General features: G+C 35.1%; 1 protein-coding gene across 7 annotated transcripts in view; it reads right to left on the bottom strand.

Annotated features, from left to right (window-relative positions):
• MYCBP2 (MYC binding protein 2) overlaps positions 1-23,958 on the bottom strand; it is a 276,011-nt gene that overhangs the window by 105,097 nt on the left and 146,956 nt on the right. For all 7 annotated transcript variants that reach the window (XM_029210306.1, XM_029210307.1, XM_029210310.1 and 4 more), the window contains 11 exons: positions 21,533-21,724; positions 19,216-19,422; positions 18,217-18,348; positions 16,412-16,590; positions 13,660-13,802; positions 12,105-12,205; positions 11,197-11,415; positions 5,453-5,678; positions 4,382-4,500; positions 3,654-3,741; positions 1,268-1,317 (listed from right to left, as the gene is read on the bottom strand). In XM_029210306.1, coding sequence (XP_029066139.1) covers positions 1,268-1,317; positions 3,654-3,741; positions 4,382-4,500; positions 5,453-5,678; positions 11,197-11,415; positions 12,105-12,205; positions 13,660-13,802; positions 16,412-16,590; positions 18,217-18,348; positions 19,216-19,422; positions 21,533-21,724 — 1,656 coding nt within the window. The remainder of the gene's footprint in view (positions 1-1,267; positions 1,318-3,653; positions 3,742-4,381; positions 4,501-5,452; positions 5,679-11,196; positions 11,416-12,104; positions 12,206-13,659; positions 13,803-16,411; positions 16,591-18,216; positions 18,349-19,215; positions 19,423-21,532; positions 21,725-23,958) is intronic.

Here is a 23,958-nt window from a genome sequence, read left to right as displayed (position 1 = left end):
AAATGCCCACCATCTGCCTAACAAGCAGTAGGTGTTACACCATCACAGTGACGACCTTACATGCCAAAACGGTGGGTAATTTGGGAAATCACTTTTCTCTTTACAGGGGTACGATAAAGACCTCTTTATATATGGCCTAAATGACATTCTATAAGCCGTAATAATCCCTGTAATGATAATATGAGGTACTTGATGGTTTTCCTTAGCTAGAATGTTATCTGACACATAGTATGTTTATTAAATATTTTTTAAATTAATTTTTATTTTTTGTATCTTAAGATACAGAGATTTAACTTTTTTAAAAGAAAAAAAAAAAACAAAAGCTGGTGGGTTTTTAAGACACAGACGTTTCTTAACATTATTGAGGACACCATGACTCCCTAATGATTAGAGCACAGTGATCAAGATCACGGACTTTGTCACCAAACTGCTAGAGGTCAAATTCTAGCCCAGCTGCTTACTAGCTGTGTGATTCTGGGCCAGTTACTTAAGTTCTCTGTGCCTCAGTTCCCTTACCTGTAAATAAGAGTCTCTAATTCATAGGGTTGCTGTGAGGACTAAGTTAAAAATATGAAAAGTGTTTGGAATAGTAAGTGATAAAGTTAAGATCAAATAAATGTTTGTTTTTATTATTACTGCTGTGATCAATTCATTTCAGAAAATAAATAAAATATAAACCACTAACTCTAAGTATTGATATTAGAAGACCTGGATATTAGACTTTATCTCCCAGTTAGCTGAATTCTTAGATAAATCACAAAACGTCTCTGAACTGAAGTTATTATAATTGTAAGATACAAGAGAAAATACTGACCTCAAAGTGTAATTGCAGAAATAGACAAATAACGTCAAAGACATGGTAAACTATAACATGCTCTACAGATGTTATTTAAATTACTATTACTAACAGCTTTTTCCCCCTTTTTCTAACTGGTCAATAAAACTTCTTTCAAGATCCAATTTAAATGTCCAACGCTGGGCAAAGCCTTCCCCTGGACCCTTGGCACTTGGTAGCTCTTCTTCCTCCAGCAGGGCTTTCGCCTTACTCCAGAGTTAACACCCACCACACAGTACGACAGGGGCTCATGTGGTGGGTCTCTCCAATCAAGGGGAGAAATTATGAGTTATTTATCTCTATAACTGCCAATTATGGAATGAAATACTTCATGAATGAGTGCTATGTTCAAGAAAAATAAGGTTGATCTGAGTGAAAATTCTGCTTAAAATTAATGTACAAAGTTTACCCTTACAATTATCAGGACAATACCTGTAATGCAGCCTCTTCAAGAATTTCAAGGTCTTCTTCTAATTCATTACCTGTTGTGTAAATGAAAAGGTTTACTAAAATATATTCATCCTTAGTTTATCTTTCTAGTCTTCTGTATTCATGACATCTTTCCCACAAATTTGATATTCCAAATTGAAGAGAACTATTATCATTCTGGATAAATCTCAGTGGTTTAAATTTTCAAATGCTATTTTCAGTGTGAATATAAGCTGTAATTCTCAAGACAATACTCAAAAAGCAACCATCAAGGGATTTTCAAAAGATATATACTATATTTATGTACACAAATGTGTATTTTTGACTTTAGCGTATTTACTTTTAGACCAAAAAAAAAATAAAAGAAAAATGAGGGACTGCATTTTCAGAATCTGAGCCTTTCTAGTTTGGTTATATTGTAGAAGAGCTTTACCTTTAGTAAACAACAGTTACTTAGAGGAAAATGTAAGATAGTGACTGTATTCTCTAGCCATTTTCTCCTTTACTGCTTTATGTAGAATATATTTTATTGAATTTTCTTTGATAGTTTAATTAATTCATAAAATATTAATACTAAAGTAATACATATTCAAAGCGAAATATTCAAAGTATGCAGAAGTGTAGAATGAAAAATTCTGCTACCACTCCCTTCCAAAGATAAAGAGTGTCAACAGTTTCTTACGTATTGTTCTAGAAATTTTGTGTGCAAATAATGTGTATGTACATATGTGTCAACGTACACACATGTGTACGTTGTGGGTACATACACATATATTTATATACTTACAATATAATGTTCACAAAAATGGGACCCTCTGCTGCAGCTTGCTATTTTAATTAATAGAACTTGGACATCTTCCTTGGCCAGGACATAGAGGCCTACTTTTTTGTTGCTGCTTTTTAACAGGCTGCATACATTCCTACTGTATGGACTTACCATTGCTTATTGAACCAGTTCCCAAATGACAGGCATTTTGGTTGCTTCTAGGTTTTATAATTACAAATACTGCTATATTAATCTATCTTACAACATACCTTTTTTGAGCATTTGTGCAAGTATGCATAAAAAATTGCTACATCAAAAGCTACATGCATGTAAAATTTGAATAGCTGTTGACACATCTCCTTCAAAGAGGCTGTGCCATTTTCCCTCATATGAATAGAACACAGATGTCTCATTGTCTCATTTCCTCATCATGTGTCAACACGAAGCAGGAACAAGGGAACAGAGAAGGGTGGAAGGGAGCAGGAAGAGGAGAAGGATTAGATAGGGAAGAAAGGAGTAAAGAAAGAGAAGGGAAGAAAGAAAGAATAAAGTGAGAAGGGTAGCCCCAGAGGGAGGAGATACAGATGCACTTTTGGAGGTGAGAATTGGGGAAATACAATAATAATGCCTTTTATTCCCAACTACTGTAAAAATAAAATGTTTGACCATGGATAAACATCATGGAATCAGTAAATATTTTAAGCCTTATTTTCATCTTTACAATTCTGATAATAAATCAACTCATGTATCACACAATTCCGTATCCTAGAAATAGGTACTCTTTGGCCATTGCCTCATTTCTCTGTTGTGCATCACGTGAAAACTCTTCTAAAGAGCCATCTACGTTCAACTTGACTCCCCCTCCTGACTTTCCATTCTCTCACCCCGCTCTAAAAGTCCTTATACTTCTCTCCTTTTACTGATATATATGTATTTCTTCTTGAGTATATAAATAGCCAACAAGTTTAACCCAATGACAAATTTTAATTGCTTTCTCAGTTTCATTAAAAAATCCCACCAATATCCACTCTCCTGAGGTTTTACATCTACCTCATTGGCTGCTGCTTCAGTCTTTTCTGCAGCCTCTTCCTCCTGTTCCATCGGTCTTTGAAATTTTGACAAGTCCCAGCTTTGACCCTTGGCTATTTTCTCTTTCTCATTTGCATTCTCTTCCTAGCTCATCTTTCATATGGTTCTTTCATACGGTCTTTAAATGCCAACTACGTCCAAATGACATTTCTATTGACTTGTCCCCTGAGCTCCAGACAATAAGCATCCAATCGCCTATTTGATATGTCCACTAGGATTTCTGAGAGATATCTCAAGCTTTTGGTTTAATACTCTATTTCCAGTGCTTAACCCAGGGCCTGGCACATAGCATGTATGTACATAAGAAAGTGCTTGTATGCATATATGTGTGTGAATAAAAAAACTAGAGAGATACTCTGCAGTCTCCATTTAAAAAACCCAAACAACCAGTATATTAAGCAGTTGCTCATGAATGTATGTGACTACTGAATTCATTTTGCTAATCTATTTTCAGAATGTTCTATGATGAACATATTCTATTTTCAAAATTTTTTTTAAATCATAAACAAACACCGAGTACTTGACCACACTTACCAATAGGAAGTGCTAGATCCTTTTTCATCAAAGCTGCTGCACAAACCCCACCAAGATTGGCTAGTTCTTTTTCCAACTGAATGACTCCCTGGAGAATTGCAAAAACAAAATCAGATGCTTTAAAAAATGTTTGCAAGACGAAGTTTTTGAAAGATGATGTGGATTATCAAAAAAAATGTGACTTGCATTCAAGTGTAATGTTTGAAACTAAAAGGAAGCATATGTTAGGAGCTAATGGTTAATTAAGAGTGTAAGAGATTTAATATTATGTCTCATGCTGGTTGTAAGTTTCAGACCTACAGGTTCATTGTCCAAAGAATTTTTCATTCATTACTTTGAAGGAACATGATCAGTCTTTCACCTTGACTTTTTTTTTATTGTATGATTTGAAACATTTAGAAGAGATACTAAGTTAGTCCCATGGTGAAATTAGGTTCTATAATTTACTTAGAAAGGTATAGCTACCAGAGCAGGTTTGGAACAGGCACAACTATACTAAGTCTTTAAAGGCTGGGTCATGTTGCACAGACTCCATTCTCTTCACATATTAAAAGTAGCAAAACCAGACCACTGCACAAAATTAAACTACAGAGTACTTTAAATTATACACTCTAGCTTAAAATAAATTTCAGACTTCTTGAATACAGAGAGCAAACACAATTTAAGTCAACAGCAGCCCTTAGAAACACAATCTTCCTTAACAGAATGAGAAGATAATTCATTCTCACCTCATCAGGTCCAGGGCTAAACTCATATCCAATTGCAAAACATTTGAAACCATAGAAAGCAGCTTTGTCATCTTTCACATAATCTGATGCAGTCTCCAGTGAAAAAAGGGCCTCATTTCCTAAGAAAAAGGCTAACATTGAGTTCAAAATCTGAAACAACTTTATCAAAATTTCCTTACTTTTATCTATGTCAAGATAGGTAGCAATACAAATCAGGTACTAAAAAAACCAAGTCCTTTTTGGGGTCCCTATATCTACTTGAACAAAGCTGTGCTTAAAAAACGACAGTATAAACAATAGAACCATGCCAGTTGTTTGTCTTCTTTATGATCTAATTCTCCTTAATCACATGTCCTAAGTTAAGTTACACACAAGTGATAATTGTCAATTATCCGTCAATTACTAAGGTGACCTAGGTTAGCCTCTTCTGTTTCAGAGTGACCAATCCTCTCTAGGCTAAACTCTGGCTTTGTCTGATTTCTCCACAAACAAACAAAAGACTAGAAGAAAGAAGTTTCTAAATTCAAATTGGCTATTAGTTTGAGAGATCACAAGAGTAGTTATGGTTAATTGGTTAAAAAAAACAACAGACTGTAATGGCAAAAGTGCCTCCACCCACCCGGCCACATACACCCTCAAGCTCGAAAACAATAACTTCACATAACTCAGTGTGGGTTCGGTGATTCACCAGTTCTCTTGAAAGGAAGAAGTCCCTGGTAACTTCTCAAATTTTAGCACTTACTGGGAAAATAAAATACCTGATCCACTTTTTCTATAGTTTGGCCCCAACTACACAGACAGCCACTCCTCAGTGTTAACTCTCTGCTTTTGTCAAGCTAATCTCTTCTCACAAGATCCTCAAAACATTCTCTTTCCTAAAACTTGGTCATGTTATGCCCCATGCCCAGAGAGTCTTCTTTACTACCCAACTGCAATCCAGATACAGAGCAGGTCTTCAAGAAATTCTTCTAAAAATTAAATAAACATTTTCAATGATGTATCCTTACTAAACATAATTATCATAAATGCATATAGTTTACCATATAAAACAAAAACAAAAAAATAATTTACCTGGCAACACTAAAACCATGGTAGGCCACCCAGAGGATCCTGAAAATTTCTTTAATTCTATCCAGGAATTAAGATTTTCATGAACAGATGTCAATTTTGGTCCATATCCTGAATTCTGAACAGTTCTGACAGGAATCAACAAGCGGAGGACATCTTCTGACTGTGCAGTACCACACTGAGGGTCAAACTCGATTGTCATCCACCGTACACACTCTGGGAATGTCACCTGAGGTCAACAGGCAAAAAGTCACTCGCACAAGATGAATCAGATTTTAGCGTTTTGTCTAGTTTAGAAACAGGACATCATACTGTAAAGATGATGCCTTCAACATACTGTAAAATAAGTTTTAAGTAAGGAATTAAATGATCAGAAATCAAGGTATTAATGGTCAGTATCAATTGTCTCGACTCCTCACTTGAAATATCTATTGCTTTCTATCTAACATTTGCATTAATGTTTTTAAGTACACACTGATATCATTAGAAAAACAATTACAAAGCTGCTTAATTTCCATAAACATTCAGCTATCTGACTTTCCTGTGGAAGAGTTTATATAATAAATTTTCCACTTCAGTCAGTATGCATTTAAGGAATGTAAGTCAGTAACTCACAATATAATTTGATAGGTAAAATATAAGGATACATTGATGGAAATTAATAAATCATTAACATGTAAGGTTTTAGTCACTTTTAGGTTATCTACCATTCATAGTATCCATTACAAGTGTTTCTTTTCATTAACAAAAAAACTTTGTAACTTCATATATTATGAGAATAAATATAAATACACACACACTTATACACTTGATAAAAGCCTAGATTTTTATATTTTCCTAGCCTGAAATTTTACTGTATATATGAGATTATGATGGCACATAATTACATATATTTTTAAGGCCACTTTTAAGCTTCTGTCACCATTATGGTAGAAGGAATGCTGTAATGGTAGTCAAATTACAGTTAAGTAGGACCATGTCAAGTAGTAAACTATGAACTGGTTGTAGGACATGATATAAACCTTAAGAAATTTCCTAAATATTATATTAATCTAAAAAAAAATTACCTCGGACGATGGCAAATATTTTTAGTAGAGGATTTTTTACAATCTCTATTTAAATAAAAAGCTCAACTCTATTCATAATAACATAAACATGAATTAAAACTAAACTGAGACACCATTTTCCCACCATTCCTTCCATTATATTGGCAAAAGGCCCAAAATTTAACAACAAATTCTTTTGGGGAGGCTGAGAGAAAACAAGCATTCTCATACATTGTTGGTGGGACACAAAAAGACATAACTTCTGTGACTTCCCTCGTGGCGCAGTGTGTGGGACTCCACACTCCCAATGCAGGGGGCCCAGGGTTCGATCCCTGGTCAGGGAGCTGGATCCCACATGCATGCTGCAACTAGGAGTTTGCATGCCACAACTAAGGAGCCTGCCTGCTGCAACTAGGACCCCAAGCAACCAAATAAATAAACAAAATATTAAAAAAAAAAAAAAGACATATGTAAGTCCCTTCTATGGAAGGGAACTGTCAACATCTAGCAAAGCTACATATGCATTCACTCTCTGAATCAGCAATCCCAGATCTATTGAGCACAAGCCTCCTCATTCTATATTTGTTTAACTCAGCCATCCCACTTCTAGGAGTTTACTTTGAAGAAATGCTTCTAACAATACGGAAACAAAAAAACAAACAAAAAACTCTAAACACAGGCACAAAGTTATTCATTGCAAAAAAATGAAAACACCCCAAATGCTCACACACATAAGATTGGCTGAATAAACTATGATAGGTCTTTACAGTGGAGAACTATGAGGCTGTAAAAAAGGAATGAGGATGGTCTCTTTAAATGGATATGGAGAGACTTCTATACACAGTGTTAAATTTAAAAAGCAAAGTACGAAGTAGTATACATAGTCTGCTACCTTTTAAAAATAAAGATGGAAAATAATACTACAACTAAATCAATCTATCTATCGTTCTGATTTTTTCCAAAAAAGAACGCAGGAAGGATACACCAGGATACTTACTGGAGTAAGTGAGAAGCAGAGAAGGAAAAAGACTTATAATTCTGTGTATGTTATTTTGTATAATTTTATTTCTGGAGGCATATTAATATTTCACATATTTTAAAAGTAAAATTAAATCAACTAGGATAGGAATAAGACTCATAAAAATTAAGTACAAATAAAAAAATAAGCCTAACTTTACATTAAACTGATCATATACCCACTTACACATATACATAAAATGAACTACCCCAAGCAACTTCTGAATGAAGTACTTTGATTATCCTAATGTCAGTGGGATTAACAAAAGACAAAATTTTTGCAAAGAAACTGTTAATTTTATATAGTATTCAATATTTTTATTATTCACAGTGGTATATGTAAATGAAAAGGGTATAGAGAAAAGACCTCAGTGGTGTTGACTAGAACTAAGAAGAAGTGCTCAAAATCTGATGAAAACACAGAAAAAGGACACAGAATCCAGCTTGAACAGATTTTCCCAGGACAAATCAATTAAAATTTGAGCATCAAACTGAATGACAGCAAAGGATTATAACACTGAGCAAAAAAGAGAATCTTTGAGTCCATACTGATATAAACACATAAAATAAATAAATAAATAAACTTTTAAAGGGGAAGGGATGGGAAAATTCTCCTTTACAACAGAACACCAGCTGGGAGGAATAATAGAATTAGAAAGCCACCGTCTTTATAGTAATGAATGATTTGGGTAAGAATAACCAATGGATACTAAAATTTGTTGAAAGACCATTTTTTTTTTTTTTTTTTTTTTCCGGTACACGGGCCTCTTACCGTTGTGGCCTCTCCCGTTGCTCCGGACGCGCAGGCTCAGCGGCCATGGCTCACGGGCCCAGCCGCTCCGCGGCATGTGGGATCCTCCCGGACCGGGGCACGAACCCACGTCCCCTGCATCGGCAGGCGGACTCCCAACCACTGCGCCACCAGGGAAGCCCGAGACAGTATTTTTTACACAGTCTCTAACCTATAGATATCTACCCATAGACACTTTCAAAGGGAAAAAAAGATTTTTTTTTGGTGGAGCTATCAACTTAATCAAGTGACTAAGTACTTCCTGATGGGATGCACTGAGGAGAACAGGACAACGCTTACGTGGTGTTGCCACCCAAAACGCACAACGTGAATCTAATCATTAAAAAACAATCAATTACATCTAAATTAAAAGGATATTTTTACAAAACCACTGATTGTGTTCTTCAAAAATGCCAATGTCATAAAAGACGAAGGAAGGCTGAGGAACTACTGCAGATTAAAAGAGATCAAAGAGGCCTAACAACTAAATGCAATGTTTGAACCCAACAGGATCCTGGTCGGGGTTTAAAAAGATTCTGTGAACACCATTGTTGGGAAAAAAGGCAAAATGTTTAGCTTATAACATGATATACTACTACTCTTTATTGTGGTAATAACCCTGTTCCAATGTTAAATTTCCTAAATTCGATTGGTACATTAGGGTTATACAGAAAACTTCACTGTCCTTAGGAACAAGGTGAGGGGTCATGATGTTTGCAACCTGCTCTTAAATGGTCTGACAATAATAAATATAGATAAATAAAACAATCATGGCAAAATGTTAACTAACGAAGCCAAGTGAAGGGCATATGGGGGTGTTCACTGCACAAATCTTATTACTTTTTTATACAGGTTTGAAATTCTTCGAAATAAAAAGTTGAAAAACATGAGGAATGAATACACACACACACACATCTGCATCTGTATTTGTGTGTCTATGCTTACAGTAAAAGAAATAATGGAAGGCTAAACTGTAAAATTATAATAATATGAAATGTTACCTGAGAAGAAGACATGACAGGGAAGAAGGGAGCAGAATGAGGGGACAGAGATAAAAGCTAGATTTCTTTGAATATACTTTGTTTTACAGATTTGACTTAAAACTATGTAACTGAACTATTATCAAACAAAACTTAAAAAGCAATTCCTAAAAATCTAGAATAAAATAAAATAAATGATCCAATGAGCAGCATAATCACAGAGAGAGGGATTATTCCAGTTTACTTTAAAACACAGTTGTTGACCATACCCACTTACTTTGAAAACATGGTCATTTCTCTGTACTTCCTAGTTGGGAATATGCCCAAAAGACAAAACACACACACACACACACACACACACACACACACAAAGAGTGAATGAATAATTAAGTGATTTTCTAATTCTAACATTCCCAGTGCCATCGAGAACAGGAACTTTTGGTTTATGAGAAAGGAGATTCAGGTGTAACATCCTGTGGTCCTTATTTTGAATGAGTATCAACAGTACAAACTCATGAGGTATTTTATCTTTAAAAAAATACGTATACACATAGATGTGTCTGTTCATAAATACACCCACATACTTAAATATATATACAAATAATATATGCCTGTGTATATAAATACGTGTGTGTTTATGTGTGAGTGTATGTACTAGTTCTATACACTATAAATATCTAGAAACAATGACAACCCAGGAGAAATGAGCATTCCCAGTGCCATATTTTGGCTTTTAAAGACTCATTACCATTTAAAGGAATCACGGCACTTTGAAAAAATGGTGGGTTTCAGATTTGAGGCAGGAAATGTGTAAGCTCTTATAACGTCTTATACCAGAGCCGGTAACATCTTATAACATCTTACACCAGTGAGTGAGGATGTTATGAATGACTACAAGGGGTGTGTCTAAAGGACTCAGGAGTCAAGCTGACGAGGATCCTATCAAAAAAACACATGATCCAGTTTCTTAAATAAAATTCAAGGAAACAAAAAAGAGAGAGATGGAGGGGGATCAACAGATTAAAAGAGACTTAAGAGACATAACCAATCACAATGTATGAATCTTATTTGGATTCTAATTCAAACAGCTTAAAATGTGCACATTTGATAACCTAAAGGAATTATTCGTTCTTTTAAGTGTGATAATAACATGGTTATTTTTTACAGGCCCTTACATTTTGAGATACATAATGAAAAATCCATGAATGTGAAAGGGACAAAGAGGGTGAGGAATAAATGAAAGAGGTCTGACCAAGAGTTGATAACAGCTGAATCTGGGATGATGGAGAAAAGGGGTAAACTGTACTAGGCTGACCTTTCATATGTTTACCATATTCTACAATAAAAAGCTGAATATTTTACAAGCACATAAAACTTAAAACTTATAATTAATTTAAGTGGACAAATTTTCTTGCTCTCCCTTAATTTAAGTGATACAATTTAGAAAGCAAGGAATAGGATTTTGGATACTCTATAATAACAACATTATACTTATAAATATTTTATAGGTACATTTTAACATTATGTATAGTATTTTAAATCCTACACTGGGTATGTAAATTTTTAGAGCTCAGGCTGTGGTACAAATAATATCAGTTCAAAAAAAGTGGTTTTTAAATTTTAATGCTGATATCCACTATTACAATATATAACTGGCAGTTGAGCATTACACATGCCCTGTACTTACAAAAAGGTATGAGAACAACTTTCCTAAGCCCTATAAAACTATACTCTTTAACGGTAAAGACTGTCTTAAACCCTGGTGTGTATTTGACAGTGTCTAACCACCTGCTGATTCTCTTTATTTACATATAGAAGTTATACTTGAACAGAGACCAAGTATCCTTTGAGATATCAGTATAGAACATCAAATGAAGTTTTAAGTTTAAACTGTCCCTAGGAACAGGTGCCCACCTTGTAGTGCATCACACATGCAGGCTTATAAGGGTGCTCGCTCTCTATGACAGCATAGTGATTAGAGGTTGTACAGGCAGAGAGGCCTTGTTCAGGCTGGTTTCCTGTGGTGCTATCTGTTGACTGATTAGGATTGAATGCAGGGGGTGCATACTTCTGATTCAGAATGGCAACTGAAGGAAGCAACTGTTGGACAAGGCCAAAGACTTCTACAGCCACCTAGTATAAAAAAAAAATGATTAAATGAGATAAGTGTGAAAGTTGCTTTAAAAAGATTAATTACTATAATTGTTGGTTATACTTATTAATCGGAATTTCTATTTAGAGTTTCTTCTAGCTAAGTTTTCATTCAAAGAGAAATCTGTTCTATGGAAAGAAAAAAAAAAGACTTATCTTAAATTTACCTTAGATGTTACATATAGCCTAGTCCATATTTTTAAACCCTTCTGCCTTTTTGGGACCTGCAGTAAACTAGCTTTTACTCAAATTTAATTATGCCAAAGAATCAGTAGTTTATAATTTCTTCCATGTCTTGAATATTTCACAATTTTACAATACTCCTATCCTTTAACATTGTTATTTTTATTCAAAATGGAGATTTGGCATCGACATTATAACTTTTAAAGATCTCAGTGAATTTAAGCTTTCCTTACATATCATATTCTAAAATATATTTCCTATTCCCAAGTTCTTCAAATGTAAAGCCAATAAGTAAGCATGGTAATCCAGTAAACAATACTAAGATCAGAGAATTAGTTATTTAATAACTTCTACCACTTACATGTCTACCTGCTTGTTACCTGTAACCCAGATGCCTCAAATATTAGTATTTTTAAAGGAAAGATATAAAGTCTAAATAAAATTATATTTACAAAAAAGATTCAAAGTTAGAGAATTAAATCACACACCTTGGGAATAGCAGCAGCTACTGGTCCTATGTAGGCTATAATAAGGGGAAGCAGCATGGAAAACAGACTGGAAGAGCTAAGCAGTTCTGGAATGTCATCAGCTAAAAAAGGCATTAAAACTATAGTTAGAAGGTAATTTCATTGTAATGTATATATGCTGTACTAAGCCTGTATTCTAGTCTCTTGAGTAAAATTATACTTGACATTGATTGAGTGCTTATAAAGGACCTGGCACTACTCTAAGGGCTTTACATACATTATCTCAATTAATCCTTGCAATAAGGTACTTTTATTATCGCCCCTTTTGAAAGTGGAAACCAAGGCACACGGTGTTTAAGTATATTATCCAAAATCATACACCTGTAAAATGACAGAGCCAGAATTAGAACTTAGGGTAACGGTCATGATTTTAAACCACTAATCTTGGTGCAACACATAGCTATATTTCTGTCATTAGGCAAACTACGTAATCTTTGTGTGCAGGTTACTCATCTGTAAGACAGGATAACAATACTTCCCTCACTGGATGTTGTGATGATCCAGTGAGTTAATACATGTAAAATGCTTAGAACAATGCCTGCACATATTAAGTACTCCAAAAATGTTTGCTGTTATTAGCTATATTGCCTTCTATTTTTTCCAAGGAAAAAGCACTTCGCTGATGAACATTTTAATTATTTCTCCATGAACATGGTGCTGGGAAGATAAGTTGAATCTACGTTATGAAGACCTTTATATTGAAGGCCAATTATTTCCAAATACTTGTTTCTAGATCTGCTGTTGCATCAGAGTAGGCTGGGCAATAGTTTCTTAGTTCAGCCTAAACCCCTAGTTTGGATGGACCAAATATTCTTTATTTTCAGCAAGCTTCTCAGGTGATTCTGATGTGCAACTACATTTAGGAACAAATGTTATAGCTAACAGTAATGTTTTTGTAAATGTAACTCTGCTGCCAGTGTGGAAGATGACTAGATAACTAGATGGGGAGTGGGGGAAAGGTGGCAGGGAGATTATTAGGATGTTATCAACCCATGAAAAAGAGGACATGTGCTTGAACCATGGCAACTTGAACTATGGGAGAACAGATAGAGAGGAGAATACAAACTGGAGAACTTCCAGTGGAAGAATTTACAGAACTCAAATGAGACAAGTGAATCTGGGGAGATGTTTGGGATTACCCAGACCTTTGGATGAATGGTGATACTGTTGCTAGAAATAGAACACAGAGAAAGAAAAACAGGTCTAAAGGAGAAAACGAAATGTTTTTTTGACTACTGAAAGAAGCAAAGACTCAGTTTAACCAAGAGTTTTTCTCTTAATGGGCTAACTAAGAAAACTACAGTGTAAAATCATTACTTCTGAACATTCTAAAAAATTCTGCATTGGTGTATGCAGTATGGCTGATCCCAAATTAATGTACGTATATGTGTAGATCTATAATGAATAAAACCTTCTGGGATTCTACAAGATGGTTCTTCTTCAGTAGCTCTGTGCATAAGCTGGGGAATAAAGAATCTAAAATATGACTATTAAGGAAGTAAAAGAGAAGTCTTACCATCCACGGCAAGAGCTCTGTGCAAGAGGTCTTTTGCAGCTCGAACAACAGTGCTTACCACAGAGAGAGCTCTGCTACAGTTTTTATCTTCTTCATTGGCTTTATTCAGAAGTTGAGATTGTAAATCTCCATCGAATTCACTCCTATAACATAAGTAACACATGAGATCATTTTACATGGTGGGTAAAACACGATCTAACTCTAGGAATCATATCTGGATCACAGCTCATTTAAGTTAAAAAAGTTCCAGTTAAAAAAAGTAAATATAGAGCTATATAGTTTTAAGGAGTAATAGGGCTTCAAAGAAAAATAAAGCCAGATAAGGGCACAAAGTTATTTTAAATAAGATCATGATGGAACTGCTATTTAAACAAAGGCCTGAATTGTGTTAAAAAAGATCTGAGCTGAGAGAAGAGTATTCAGGCAAAAAGAACAGTAAGATAAAAGTTCAGACAGGAACAAGATGGGTGAGTTCCTTGAACTGGAATGAAAGGAGAAAGAGTGTGTGCGACTAGAATGAAAGGAGAGAGAGTGAAGGGTGACAGGTGGGCAAGGTAAATAGGAGTCAGATCACATGAGGTTTAAAAACCACAGTAAAGACTTTACATTTTATCCTGGAATAGGAAGGGGAAGCTATGAGGGGAATGTGAGCAAGGGCAGAACTTGATACGATTTACATTTCTCTAAGGTCACTCTGGCTGTGCGGTGGAGGACAGACTGTAGGAGAGCAGCAGTGAAAGGAGGAAGACTTGTTTGGAAGCTATTTCCTCTAAGATCCAGTTATCCAGGTAGCTACCCAGGTTGGCGTGATGGTTTGGGCTAGACTGTTAATTATGGGAGTGGTAGAAAAGGTCAGATGTAGGACATTTTAAAAGTACGGCTGCCAAGACTTACTGACGTAAAGTGTGAGGGAAAGAGGGATGTCAAGAATGCCCCCAAGGTGTTTGCTGTACCTGTACCTGTGGGTGGGGAGGAGGACTGTGGACGAGTACCACTAAGATGTCTATTAGCCAACCGTAAAGAGGACGTGTGTGTGGTACAGTGGTTAAAGGTAGGTCATCTGGAGTCCAATTTCCTGCCTACAAACCCCAGGACCATAATTTACTATGAGTGAGACTTCAGGCAGGTTGTGGAGCCACTCCAGGCCTCAGGTTCCCTCATCTGTAAAGGAGGGATAGGAAACTGCCCACCTCACAGGGGTTCCTGTGAGGACTGACTGAGCTAAGACAAGGAATGCCCTCAGAGCACTGCGTGGCATAAAGGAAGTGCTCAGTACATAGGAACTCTCATCACCATCTCCATTACTGTCACTCAGATGAAGATATCAGAGGGACCTGGATATTCATTCCAGGGCTCAGAGGAGATGGAAGCTAGGGATATAAACTTGGGAGCCATCAGAGTAGCATGGTTTTAATGGTCAAGTGATTTTAATCTTTTAAAACTTAATTAATTAAAATTTAAAGCTGGGCTTCCCTGGTGGCGCAGTGGTTGAGAGTCCGCCTGCCGATGCAGGGGACACGGGTTCGTGCCCCGGTCTGGGAAGATCCCACATGCCGCGGAGCGGCTGGGCCCGTGAGCCACGACCACTGAGCCCGCGCGTCCAGAGCCTGTGCTCCGCAATGGGAGCGGCCACAACAGTGAGAGGCCCGCGTACCGCAAAAAAAAATTAAAGCTGAAGATATTTAAACCTTGGTGGAAAATACCAAAAACACTGTATTTTGTGTAAGATATAAAGTCTGGACAGCAGATGCTTTTAAGGGGCTCTCCAGCTTTTCGAAACATATAACTCTTCTTTTGTGTCTGATATGGCTTCCAATCTACTTTTTGAGAAAGCGAATAATGTACTGTTTACTGTGGGGCTGTGTAACAGAAAAGGTTTTTCATTAGGGTAAAAAGATTAGAAAGCTTTTGTATCTCAGCAGCAACATGCCACTATGTAGCTATTTAATGCCTACTATTTCTATTCTATTTTACATGGAGAAAGAAAGCAGATCATCTACATCTAGGGAAAAACATTTTGTGCCTAGGCAGTGTCCTCTTGACTGTTTATGAAGGAAACAGAGGAAGCAGTAAGCCTCTGAAAGTGATATGCAACTTCAGTGATTTGATGTCAAGTCAGGTTGAGGACCAATGTGGTGAATGGTACTCACTACTACCTACGATTCCAGCTAAGTTGCTAAAAGAAAAATTCAGACTCAGTGAGAAATGTATATTTAAAAGTGTTTTTTTAACTCAAAATTGTTGTAATTCTTTGTTTTCCACTGTTTACCTAAGGAATGGCTTTAGTTAAAAATATTAGAAATACATCATTATATATTCTAGGGATCCAAGGACTAGATTCACAGACACCAAAATATTTTGCAGACTGGATAACTGGTTCAAGGTAACAACAATACTTTGGTAGAGATGATTTGATCATTAACTTTTGGTATTTAAAAAAAATGAATAAATTCCATTAAAATTAGAAAATGCAGACCACAAAACTATAAGAGTGACAACAAACACATATGCCCAAGCACATATGCCCAGTATATAAACATTTCAAAGATATTAAAGAAATGACAAAGAACATTTTAAAGTAAACATTGAATTTACATATGAAAATGAGATCTTTTTAAACAAATTAGCAAGTGCAATGAAGATACGCTGTATAATACAATTATCACTGCCCATTTAGCGTTTTGTACCTTGGTAGTAAATTGCACATGTTCTACCATTGCAGAAGCTCCCTGATCTCTATACACACACCTACCTGTAGTAGAGGATCTGTGGAATCTGTCCTCTGGTTTGATTTGTGCCATTACTACTCAAGCTGCACGTGCTGAATGTAAACGTCACGCCATCAGGGCACTGAACCGTGGTCATTCCTCCATCTCCGTTTGCTGTGCGGCTTCCATAGTTCCTCAAGCGCACAGCATATTTAACATTTTCCTTCATGATAAAGATGTAAGGCATGTTTATATTTATTCATAATGTACAGAGGATATATAAAACGAGCTCTAGCAGCAAACTGGGCAAATACAGTTGAGCCTTGAGCATCAGAGGTTTCAACTGCCTGGGTTTACTTACACGGGATTTTTTCCAACAGTAGATATTACGGTACTACCCGACCCGAGGTTGGATGAATCCACACATGCGGAACCAGTATAGGGAGGTATAAAAAGGGCTGACTATAAGGTATACTTGGATTTTCCACTGTGAGGAGGGTCAGCACCCCTAACCCCCACGTTGTTCCAGGGTCAACTGTATAATGAATCTATTATATTTATAGACAATTTGGTTAAATGAGTTTTTTTAACGAATCAAACAGGGTGATAACTAACACTTATTGATGTTTATTATTTAACAGAAACTGTCCTGAGTACTTTCTGTAATTTACTTTAATTAAATTAATCCTTAAAATGACCTCATAAGGTAAGTGCCATTATTATCCCTATTTTACAGATGAGGACTCTGCAGCACAGAGAAGTTAAGTAACTTGCCCAAAGTCACACAGCTAGTAAGTGATGAAACTAGGATTTAAATACAGGCAGTGGGGCTCTAGTTCTTGCCTCTAGTTCTTAATCACACTGTAAAAAATATTACCCATAATAAAAGATTTTAAATACATGAATTAATATTTTCCTTTGATGAGTTTTACTTTTGAAAGTTTTAAATATGGGAAATAATAATGGTGAATCCATTATATTTTTATTTTAAGAGAGACATTCAGAGACAGAAATAGACAGGCAGACAGACATGGAAAAAAAATATCTGTAAGAAAAAGTTCTCCAAAACAAGATTCACTGTATATAGAAATCGTGAGACATAGATACTGGCGCCTAATGATCCGTGACATAAACTTCATAATGATGGGTTTCTTTTTGTTTGTTTTTTGGTATCATTTATGCTTTTGATGAAGTAACTGATGAACTTACCTCATCCAAAGTTCTGCTGTATAATAAAAATTATTATAGTTGGATTCAGAATTACTCTATTAATTATTACTTTAATGTTAAGTAAAATTTGTTTTGCTAAATAGTTATTTTCTGCGAGACAGTCAAGTTACATAAAATAATAATAACTTTAATAGTTATTTAATACGATCTGTTAAGACCACTGGCTCTTTACATGAGTTTTGGCACAACAGGAGAAGAAAAACAGGAACTAATATTTATTGAGTTTCTAATATATTGTGCTAGACATTGAGGCAAGTACCTTATTCCATTCCTTAGTTTAATCTGAACAACACTACAATGGAGGTATTATCCTTCCCAATGTACAAATCAGCCTCAGAGTGGGCAAATGATGACATATCCAATGTCTTAGAGCTAATATTTGGAAGAGCAGGTATCTGAAGCTAGGTTTGTTTGACTCCAGAACCTACGGATACTTTCCACTATACCAGACTTGAAGAGATCTTTTGCAAAGATAGAATATAATACAGTACAGTATCAGGAATACAGTTGGTACTCTAGAAACATTTAAAGGGCCACATATAGGAATACTTTTCACTATTTTTAAGTAAACTCATAATAATACATCCTATTTACAAAAGAAAGATACTGTTAAAATTACCTTTAAAGGAACAACTTTGTCAAGTCTGATTTCAGCTATATCACTGGGTGAATCATCTGTTGTATAAGTTCCTTTGACTAATTCTAGAGATGTCCATCTGTGAGAATGAGTGGAATCCCCTGCATGTTCACTCTAATTAAAACAAAACAAAACCCACATGCTCTTAATTTCATTAAATGAACAATTTTGACTTATCAATGACTGTTTTTAAGAGTTTATTTCCTTGCATATAAAATTATCCATTAGCATTTATCCATACGTACTAAAGAAAACATTTTTGGTCCTCTAGAACTATTCATTTTTATCTGATTTCCTGAGACATCTACAAATTATATCATATAAATAGGCTTTTTCATCTGTCTTAAAATGATTCCCCCTTCTTCATAAGGATGCTATATCTAATTATAGAGCCTAGTGAAGTAAGGAAATAATTCAAATTAATTGCTCAAAAGAAGCAAAATACAGATATAATGTTATTTACCAGCAAATGATTTATATGCTACCTGTCTGTCTCACTTTAATAAAACTTTGTAAAACTCAGGTACTTAAAAAAATTTATAGTGGATACAGCAAGATACTGCTAACTCAGTCAGCACCGCTATCTTTACTAAGAATCACCCACTGGCACTCTGACAAAATTGCTTAATCACTGATACGGGTAATAATATCAGTCTGAATATTGTTCTTGTTTTCTGAAATACTACAATAGCAAAAAAAATTACTCAAGATTTATAGTCAGAGGCTTAGCTATATAATTTCTAGTTTTTTCATTTAAAATCCTCCCAGGAAGTGCAAAAAACATGAGGCAGGAGAGATCCAAAATGGCACATGAGCAATTATGTAGAATCGCTCCCTTTCAATTTCTCTAACGTTGTCCATCTATGACTAATCTGCTAAGCCCTCAAGGATGTGGACCACTGTACTGTACTGTACATAATGATGATATGTCCTGACACACAACCCACACAGCAAGAGGAACACTGTAAGAGTGGTACTCACATCATCAACCAACACCTCTAATTCATATTCATGAATTCCACCTCCTCCATAGACAGAAAAACCAACCACAACTATTCCAGGTTTGTCTACTGAAAAACAGATTGCATCTGGGGACCCATTCCCAGTGTTCCAACTTCTCCCCTGACTTGTCTTTGTGAATCGGTTAGCACTGGCTTTAACGGAGTGGAGAGAATTAAGCCCATCAACCTGTGAACAACGAAAGCAACTACATCAGTAGTCTGGACCTGAGCGTTACTAATATACCTTTAACAAAACTATCCAAAGGTTTCTAGGAAGTTCAGTGAAATAACCTACCTTTAACAAGAGGGTTTAAACCTTCCTAAAGGTACATTCCAATAAGAGATTAACGAAGAATAAAATCAGATTTTATTACTCTACATTCACAAATCAGTATCGTGTGACAGTATATTTTTTTAGTCATATTAAACTATACTTTTCACTTAATTTATGTCAGAACTATAAACTTGTAAGTTATCACAGTCATAACATATGCATGAATTATCATTCACTTTGCAAAGAGATACCAAAAATTTCATCAATATTTTATAGACCAATAGTTTTCAAACTATGCTACACATAGAACACTAGGAATCCTGGACAGATGGATATTCAAGGCAGGCAGACTCAAGGTTCCCCTCTTCAGTCAGACCACCCTTCCTCTTATTTGTGAGTTTTCAAGCTAAGACGTCATTGCAGAAAATGTTCTGTGCCTTAAGTCTGAATATCGCTAATGTATACTATGATAACTTGGCAGTCAATATGTGAAAATACACACACACACACACAAACACACTTGTACAACATCATTAATTACAGACTTTGATTAGAGAGGATCAGAGCACTTATTTTGGTTTGAAACTATCTTTTTAATTATAGAGCCTGCTTCTTATCTAAGTTGGCTGCAGAAGTCTGAAAGACCTACAAGGGTTAAAAATTGAAGTTTATGATTCTAGCAAGAATGACAAACTCCTCTGAGAAAAAAAAAATGTGGATATCTAAGACAGGACCTTTAGAAACTCCCAAGGGTGTATATTAGGCACTTGCAATTTTGGGCATTCCTTTTCATTAGAAAAGTAAGTTCACAGGGTATTACTACATAGCAAATTTCTGACGGGGACTGAGGCCTTATAAACTTTCTCCTCCACGGCCTAGTACAAGAGGGAAGCATATTATAGACTGAATGAATAAGTGAAAAAGAAAATTAAAATGTTCTGAGCAGGGTTTCACCTCCTAGGCCAGGGTGAGATACTAAAATCTGTTCAGGTATGTGTAATCATTTAGGAATCCTAAAGGCTAAACTCTCACTATGAATCAGTAATGAGTGTAGACTGAATGGATTAATTGAGAATAGATTCTGAAATAAATCTGTTTAAGTAAGTAAAAGCAAAGACTAGGAATTATAGAAGTAAAATAGACGTTCCTTTGCAAGAAACGAGAGACCTGGGGTCAATCAGTACATCCTGGTTATTAAACATTCATTTGAATGATATAAGATATTTCACATTATGACATGATTTTCATAACCAATCTACCATCTACTTTTTCAGGAAAAAAATAGAAACATCCACCAAATTCAGTCAAAACATTTAGATAAATTATAAAACAGAGTGAGCAGGGCAGTGAACTGGTGAAAAATAATTACTTTACAAAAATGTAAAGGCACTTTAAAATGTTTCAAAGTGGTTTCCTCAAACATATTAATATTTGATCCTTTTAAAACTCTGTAATAACGGCTGTACAACAATGTGGATGTACTTGATGCCACTGAACTATACACATAAACATGATTAGAATGATAAATTTTTTGTTACCTAATTTACTACAATTAAAGAAAAACCTTTGTGATATAAGTGAGATAAAAATTATTATTCCCATTTTACATATGTGTTTGTCTAGGGTCAATCAAGTTGGCAGAGCTAAGGTTTGAACCTCTTTACCTTTTCCATACTGCATATTCATTAGTAGTCCTACTTCTACTTCTCATTACCCAGCAGTGAAAACTAGTTTGGCTTTTATTGGGGCATGGTGGTGGGTTGTGCAATGGGGCAGTTGAGGGGAAAATGTATGCTTTGTATTACTGCAACATCCTGGGTAAACTGGTGAGAGAGAGGAAGCAAAGAAGAGCAGAGAAGAGTATAAGGAAGGGAGAGAAAAAAACAAAACCCCCAAAACAGCCTAGCTTCAATGTTTTTTCTTAACAAAAATTAGAGTCTACAAAGCCAAAATATATGAAAAAAGAAACAATGTGGAGAGTTTAAACATGTGCTCATTATCCAATATCAAAATATAACATTACTTCAGATCCCAGGGCTGATGCTGTCAGTTCGCTGACAATACTGGCCAGTAATCCACAAGTGTTGGAGACCAGGTGGGAGGAGAAGAGCTCGTTTTCTCTCCTCAGGCTGTTCCTGACTGGGAGCACGACAATAACCAGCATTTTCTCCAGAACTTCACGGAAGCTTGTCATCCCTGAGATATTCTCTTCATTCTATGATACACGAAAATAAAACATTCTAAGATATTGCTTTATTTTCCTTCACATGAGTACTCAATTGCAAAATCTTGTCTTTCTAGATGACATCTTTAAAATTCAGACTTGAGTCTATGTCTATGTATCTATCCAGTTGTATGTGGAGTCACTATATCTACTTTTCCCATAGAAGTTCTTTTTTAAGTTATCAGTCCCTGGGCATCATAAAAGTACCACACATTTACAAGGTATCTGTGTTTTTATTAACCTAGGGTCATTTTCACCTACCTTCTTATTTAACTTTTCAGTAAGAATCATATATGACAGAAAAAAACTCTTCCTATTTAAAAAGCTATTTCTATAGGACAAAATTCCAAACTGAGATAATTATTTCTGGTATGAAATAATTTAATGATTTCTGATTTAAAGACAAAGCAACTGAGAAATAGTCTATACAAATCTGTTTTCTAATAAAATTCTTTCTGTACATGCATGTAACAAAAATATGGAGTTGTTCAATAAATACTTCTGTGCAGCTTTACAATTCCTATTGTACTTAATTTCAGAAGTGAAGATAAGAAATTCCAATCTCTACCAATGAAAAACTTTCAAAATAAGGAATTACAGAGTCCCATTAAAGACCAGTGGGAAAATACTTTTTTTTCCAGAAAAAAAAGGGGAAAAGATGAATAATTTAATTGATATCCAGCATGAACACTCTTTATCTCTTTTACCATCCTCAATATCTTTTAGCTCACTGTGAACAGAGAACAAGATGCATTCAGTTTCATCAGAGGGCCAGTCGTGACCAATGACCCTTTCAGCTGTCCTGTGGACTAGGGAATCAAACAATTTGAGATCTAGTTCCAGTTTTTTCATAGTGCCTCAACCTCATCTGTAAATTCCAGCTTTTTCATAGTGCCTCAACCTCATCTGTAAAATCGGGGAACCATTTGCTATGAGTACGTTATCAAAAAACACTTTGTTGCCCCTGAGCAAGCAAGTTCTTCCATAATACTTACATTCCATATTGCATTACAAGATATCGCAGGTTCAACAGATTTCATAAAGTCATAAAAATCTCGAGGTGGAAAACGGTCTTAAATCACTCTCCCCGAGACAAACCAAATATATAAATGAGTGTACTTTCAATCCATTAGAAAAAGTTAAGTAACTTTTCAGTTAAAATCATCATGAGCATTATTATGAATCACTCTCAACAATGTGTACAATTTCTCATATTTTCTTAATGTCCAATCTTAGGCTGAAAATACAAAGTTACTTAGAGATAATCTTTAATTTTTAAGTTATTTCTACTATCTTTGAATAAAATTTCCATAACATTTAGGTCAGTATACTATGTAATTCGTCTTCCTGGCTTTAAAATAATCAATTCTTGATTCTGTTAAAATTACAATTCTTCTATCCTTTACATCACTTTCATTCTCCAAAAACTTTACTTTTTGGAACATCTCATAAAATTAGCTTTGGATGAAACTTAATCCCCAAGTGTACTCTATAATCAGTAATCTAGAAGGGCTTTCTTTGGGGGGTGGGGCATAGGGGTGTGTGTGGAGTGCATTTATCCAGTTACGTCCACTTAAGTTTCTAACTAGTAATTAAAAGATTAATACGAGAAGCTTCCCATAAAATCTTAAACATGAAATCAAGAGTGCCAATATGTTTTAGTTAAAAGGCCAAAAAATATATATATATATATATATTAGCACATTACTGTCACTGAAATTTTAGCAAAAGGAACTCTTATTCACTAGTGGTGGGGAATGCAAGCTGACATTAGCTTTCTGGAGGGCATTTTGGCAATTTTAGCGAAGTCTTAACGTGTTCTCCTTTGACTTAAGAATTTTCCACTCCTGAAGATTTATTCTGGAAAAATCACTTTGTATACACATAAAAATATAGTCAATGATATTTTCAGCTGCATTGTTTAAAATACTGAAATATTGGGAAAATCTAAAAATATATATAGAGAAAGGATTGGTTGACTATATTATGCTACATCCAAATGGTAGAATTCTATATTATCCACTAAAAAGAGGGTAGAAGAATATATAATAACCAGCATATATCTTCACAGAATATTAATACAGACATGCAAATATGCAATTATTAATTTTAATAATTACCAAATGTTAGCAGTTCTCAAAAAAATTTTTTTTAATATTTTGAACTTTTACTATATTTTTAAGGAAAACACTGCAACACTAAAGGGAATTTAAAAAGAAAAACAG

This window comes from Monodon monoceros, unplaced genomic scaffold, assembly GCF_005190385.1.
Source record: "Monodon monoceros isolate NGI ecotype Baffin Bay Population unplaced genomic scaffold, NGI_Narwhal_1 Super_Scaffold_8, whole genome shotgun sequence".
NCBI classification, from domain to species: domain Eukaryota; kingdom Metazoa; phylum Chordata; class Mammalia; order Artiodactyla; family Monodontidae; genus Monodon; species Monodon monoceros.
This window is presented reverse-complemented; position numbering and strand designations above follow the sequence as displayed.